The 5,922-nt window shown below is 34.6% G+C and overlaps 1 protein-coding gene across 1 annotated transcript in view; it reads left to right on the top strand.

Annotated features, from left to right (window-relative positions):
- LOC107709177 (ubiquitin carboxyl-terminal hydrolase 13-like) overlaps positions 1-5,922 on the top strand; it is a 17,169-nt gene that overhangs the window by 8,663 nt on the left and 2,584 nt on the right. The window contains exons 9-13 of the mRNA XM_016513589.1: positions 317-405; positions 963-1,085; positions 1,727-1,753; positions 1,954-2,097; positions 5,249-5,415. Of these exons, the coding sequence (XP_016369075.1) occupies positions 317-405; positions 963-1,085; positions 1,727-1,753; positions 1,954-2,097; positions 5,249-5,415 (550 nt within the window). The remainder of the gene's footprint in view (positions 1-316; positions 406-962; positions 1,086-1,726; positions 1,754-1,953; positions 2,098-5,248; positions 5,416-5,922) is intronic.

Here is a 5,922-nt window from a genome sequence, read left to right as displayed (position 1 = left end):
AAGATTATTTTGCTTACCCCATTGGCAGATTATTTTGCTTGTTCTAAGCAAAAACTCAATTAATTTTGACATGTTTTTTCTGAAAACAAGACAATAATTTTTACTTGTCTAGAAAATCCTTCTTGATTTAAGAATGTTTAGATATTTTGGCTGAAAACAAGACAAAAAATCTAAGTAAGAAAATCATTTTTTGCAGAGAGTGTGTGTGTGTGTATATATATATATATATATAACATATATATATATATAAACCCCTGTAAATCCCAATATATGTATAAATGCAGGCTCTAAAAGATTTATCTTTCTCTCTCCTCAGGACTTCTCGTTTCGCATCTTTCCCAGAGTACATGGTCGTGCAAATAAAGAAGTTCACATTTGGGCTTGATTGGGTGCCCAAAAAGTTAGGTGTGTAATTTTAAGTGCTTTTAGTTTGACGTTGTATATTTGATTTCAAATTGTTGTAAATAAATTAACACATTGTTGACAAAAGCATGCAATGCATGTACAAAATTATCCTATTTTCACTCCGTCCTTTTGAAAGGATTTTTGATTCTCTGTACCTCCAGCTCCCGTCAAAGCAGATTTATTGATATGTCATGTTCTTGTTTGTCATCTGTAGCTGCCTATCACATGCTCTCTTGTGCAATTCAGACCATCACATGTCATGCATGTTGAGCAATGCATCACGATTGCCTGCCTCAAAAGACCATCAGTTTGCAAGGTGTTATGTTTGCTCAGCATACTAGAGCTTTTCCCTTGTCCAGCAGAGGGTACTCTAGCACTGTGTTTTTACGTGAGACATTTTTGGAATCTGTGGTCAGCAAAATGTTGGCAAGGTTTTTGGAAAGAAATAATGCCCAGAATCTGTTCCGAGAGTCTCTTCTGAATGTATCAATGTACAGTACATTTTTTTTGTAATATATAAAATTGCCTTCAAAATCTTTTTTTTTTATGTGCTACAGATGTTTCTGTAGATGTACCTGATTTCCTGGACTTGAATCGCCTCCGGGCCACAGGGCTACAGGCTGGAGAAGAGGAGCTGCCTGACCTTACACCTCCTATTGTCATTCCTGAAGACACCAGAGGTGAGAACCTTTAGACTACCTTTCAAAAGTTTGGAGTCAATAAGATTTTTTTTTTTTTTTTGATAGAAATTAATTTATTCAGGAAGGATTAATAAAATGGATCAATGGATTCAAATACATTCTTTCTATTCATCACTCTTCAGAATCCTGAAAAAGTGTATCATGGTTTCCATAAAAATAAGCAGCACAACTATTTTCAACGTTGATAATACCAAAAAATGTTTCTTGAGCACCAAGCGGCATATTAGAATGCTTTCTGAAGGATCATGTGACACTGAAGACTTAAAAGATTTGCCATAACAAGAATAAATTACATCTTAAATATATTGCAACTGAAAACAATTATTTGACATTTTTATCATATTTCACATTATAACTGTTTTTACTCTTTTACTATTTTCAAATTTTGATAAAATAAATGCAGCCAGGTGAACATAAGAAACGTCTTTAAAAAACAACAAAATCTTATAGTCAGTGTTGTATGTTTTTTGCCATTGTTTAAAATAGTTGAAATATTATGTAGTGAAATATAATGAAAACAGCCAGCTTGAAATTGTAAATTGCCCATTTTATTGTAAAATTGCCCATCAAATTGTAAAACGCCTTGCTTTGTACTGACTAAGTCTTATTTTTGTATTCAGACAGTACAACAAACAACTCTTTGGAATGTAAGTACCGCTTTGATTGTAAATGTGCACAATTACAAAATGTATGCACTACAAAATTACTTATTCGATGAACAGTATTAAAAGTCTTGTAAAATGGTCAGTTATTTTTCTTGAAGATTTTAAATGCTCTGTGGATTTATTGTTAGTTAAGGGCTGCTGATGTTGATTTGAAGCCACTATTCTCTTTACCTGTTCCTCAGTTCCAGAAATAGATGAATCATCCGTGATGCAGCTGGCAGAGATGGGTTTCCCTCTGGAAGCCTGTCGGAAGGCAGTGTATTACACTGGGAATATGGGGGCAGAGATGGCCTTTAACTGGATAATAGCACACATGGAAGAGCCAGGTAGGGCCTCGTATCTTGACTGAACTGACACGTTTTGAACAAAGGCATATCTCCTGTGTCCTTCCCTTATTTTATATAAAAGCATTACTTAAAATAGTAATAGTAGTAATGGTTATGTTATATGTAATATTTAAAAATATATTATGTGAAACTATAAAATGTTCCATATACAAGTAGCAAATTATATACATTTGTTATGGCCTAAAACATGCAGCTAAGATGGTATTAAACATCTTATTTGTTCTAATAGCTCTGGTCACATAGTCTAGTAATCAATGGGAAGATACTCAAGTGTCTGCCATTTTAGCTCCACTGGCTAAAAGGTTGTAGCCATTTTGTTTGAAGTGAAGTGCGAGGGAAAGTCTAATTGAGCAGAAGACTCTGTCACCTAATTACATGCTTCCTCGAAAGGAACACTTTCATTGTAGACATTTTAGACTTTTAACTCAGATGAACTTACTGTCATTTGCATATTAGCCATCCAGTTGACATTCTTTCAAGCACGGTTTCACAACAATATTTATTAAGGTGATTCTCAGCTGATATGCTTTAGGCCTCATGGGAAATCAAATGGCAAATCAACACAGTATCACAACTGTTTATAATACAAAAGTCCTTAAATTCAAATATTGAATATAAAAAAAAATATTAATATTACTATATGAAGTGTATAGTCCCAACAGTATTCAAAATTGGCATGGTTTGGTGAGATTCACATGCTGCGATTCTCTGATTGGATTGGAATTTTATTTACAGCATCATGGGTAATTGAATTTTTCACCACGATTTCTGCTGTTAAAGGGGTCATATGAAGTTGCTAAAAAGAACATTATTTTGTGCATTTGCAAGAATCAAAGTTACGCCTTCTTTCTTTGCGTGAACATTTGGGCGGTGTTATGCAAATCTTCCCACACAGTGACGTAGACATGTGGGGGCGTGTTTAAACGAGCCGTTTTAGGTAGGCATGTGATGAAACAAATACTGGACCAAATATTGTATCTTGAATTTCAATGTTTCATGCTCTGGGAAATATTTAGCAAAACACATTGTGGGCAGAAAAAACATGTATATTCTCACTGTATTTACTCTCACCTGTATTTAATGTAATCTGGGTCATATCCATATCCATGTGAAGCATCTGCCTAATTAGTATAGTTTCTACTAAGATGAGTTTTTTTTTTTCAGAACAGACCTATGACCTGTGATAATATACATACCGTTTTATATTTATATTTATAAACGGTAAAACTCAACTCTAGGGGAGTTGGAAATGAGCCTATTTTCAAAAATAGTGGAGTGTTCCTTCAAAGCAAACATATATTTTAACTGTCGTTTATGCTGCATTCAAGATAAATAAGCCACAGAAATCTGGCGTGCTTCGTGAGGCTCATTATCTGGGTTTCAGCCACAGGAGAATATTTTATGTTTGGAGCATGTCACTTAGCTAGGCTATAAGATAAATACATGTGACGTAAAGAGTTGCGTATTTTCAGTGATGGGGAAAGATTCATGCCAAAGTAATTAATCCAAATGCAATTTAGATCTAAGGTGCTCTATATTATTGGACTCAGAATGTTCTAGTTGAGTAGATTCAAGTCTACACAAGGTTGAATTTCAAGTCTCTTGCTAGTCACCCTTGTTTATCATTGTGCTTCTGGCTAGTAAACACTGTCCTCACACTTGAGCGTCACCTGTGAGCTGGGAATTCTGTTCTCCTCACTTTCCTGCCCCAGTTAAGCATCCACCTGAGATCACGAACAGAATCAGACATACACACATGCAGAGTCTCAAGCGGTCCAAACCCCATTAGCTTCGCATCTCCTAGACTCGTGTGACTTACGTCTGCTCCACAGCTACAGCTGGGCCTGTTCCTATATAGATGCTACTGACAGTCGTTATTAATATAGTGTGCAATATACAGAGATTTTTTTTAGTCTTACCTTAATTATTCAGTACTGTGTACTGTGAGATGATATATGGCTAGTCTACGGAAAGCAGAAATCCTAACTTTTTATATTAAAAAGTTAGAATATTTTGATCTGCTCTGCCTTATATATATAATTTCAGTTTTTTTGTAATTAATAAACAGACAATTCATATTTATTTATTTGTTTGGTCATTTATTTATTGCAACAGTGTAAAAATCGTTACTGTCACTTTTAATCAATTTAATGCATGGTTGCCGAATAAAATAAAAAAAATTGCAAATTGAAAAAGGAATTAGACAAGGCAAAAATGGGTAATAGATATTAAAAAAGAAACTTGAGAGATACATTTCTCTTTGATTAGATATTTACACGACACAATAACTTTTAATTTGAAAATGTATTCATAATGTTTATATATATATATATATACATATATATTATATATTTATATTAGTTTATATTAATAATACATATTTCAATACAGTCTCAGGACTGCACATCTGTACATAACTTCTCAACACTGTTCATCTTAAATAGCACATTTGCACAGTCAAATTCTGTCTATATATTTTATTGCTACATTGTTATTTTATTTTTTGTCTATTCTCTTTATTATTACTGTATTATTAGTTAGATTTTTTTTCATTATATTTATGTCTATTATATGTATGTCTGCACTATGTCTACTTTCTGTACTGGAAGCTCCTGTCACCAAGTCAGGACAAATTCCTTGTGTGTGTAAAGACACTTGGCAGTAAAGCTCTTTCTGATTCTGATATTTAATTTAATATTTAATTATATTTCTATTTAATTTGTATACTATACAAATTATAGTATATCACTTTGTATATCAAGTCATATATCATGTTGTTAGGCATGGTGCACAGGACGGCCTTCAATACTTAATTGGAATCTTTGTTCGTTTAGGACTGAGGCTGGTCAGTTTGTAGTTGCTAACGGTTAAACATGGTGGTGTCATACAGTGTGTGTGTGACACAGCATTTGATCTTGAACATTAAAGGATTAGTTGCAGACTACAGGGAATGGATTGCATGGCTCGTGTTCATTTGAATTTCCAGTTTATCTGTGTAATCTCAATAGAGCAGCGAGTGTGATATTTTCATCCTCTGCACATTTGGTGAATAAATCTACACACATGTAATAATGCTATATATGTGTGACAGACGACTTAACTCTTCCGTCTCTTCTGAAACCAACTGTAGATTTTGCCGAGCCTCTGGCAGTTCCCACTTACATGGAACCAGACCTGCCCAGCCCCAGCCTCCCTTCTACAAGTGCACTGGACAACCAGCCTCCAGAAGAGAGCATCTCCATCCTCACCTCCATGGGCTTCCCCAGACATCACACAATCCAGGCTCTCAAAGCCACAGTGAGTGTGCTGCCTCATCTGCTTCATGTACAGTGGCCCGAAAAAGAATTTGGACACCTAAAAATATATGAATGTCATACACCTGTGATTACACTTCTAGGACACCTGCATGAACTTCAGTGGATCTGGCTCCATACATCTACTAAAAATTACCTTGAGACTAGTTGCACTAAAAGTTCAAGTGTTATTTGTTTGCAGATGGCACTTTTTTTTCCATGCAGTGTCCAAAAGTGTCTGGATACTTTTTAGGGCCACTGCATGTAGGATGTTCATGTTTTGAACTGTTACTTGCAAATTGTTTGATTTCATTCTTAGGCAGGAGTACACAGTCATGGCCAAACATTTTGCAAAGTTTGCTGCTTCAGTATTTGTAGATTTTTCCACATGTTTCTATGGTATACTGAAAAACAATGATAAGAATATCATAAGTTTTAAAGGCTTTTATTGTCAAAAAAATATAATGAGTCAATATTTACAGTGTTGACCCTTGTTCTTCATAACCTCTGC

This window comes from Sinocyclocheilus rhinocerous, unplaced genomic scaffold, assembly GCF_001515625.1.
Source record: "Sinocyclocheilus rhinocerous isolate Xijiao unplaced genomic scaffold, SAMN03320098_v1.1 scaffold55, whole genome shotgun sequence".
NCBI lineage: Eukaryota > Metazoa > Chordata > Actinopteri > Cypriniformes > Cyprinidae > Sinocyclocheilus > Sinocyclocheilus rhinocerous.
The sequence above is the reverse complement of the archived record's forward strand: the minus strand, read 5'-3'. Positions and strand labels throughout refer to the sequence as shown.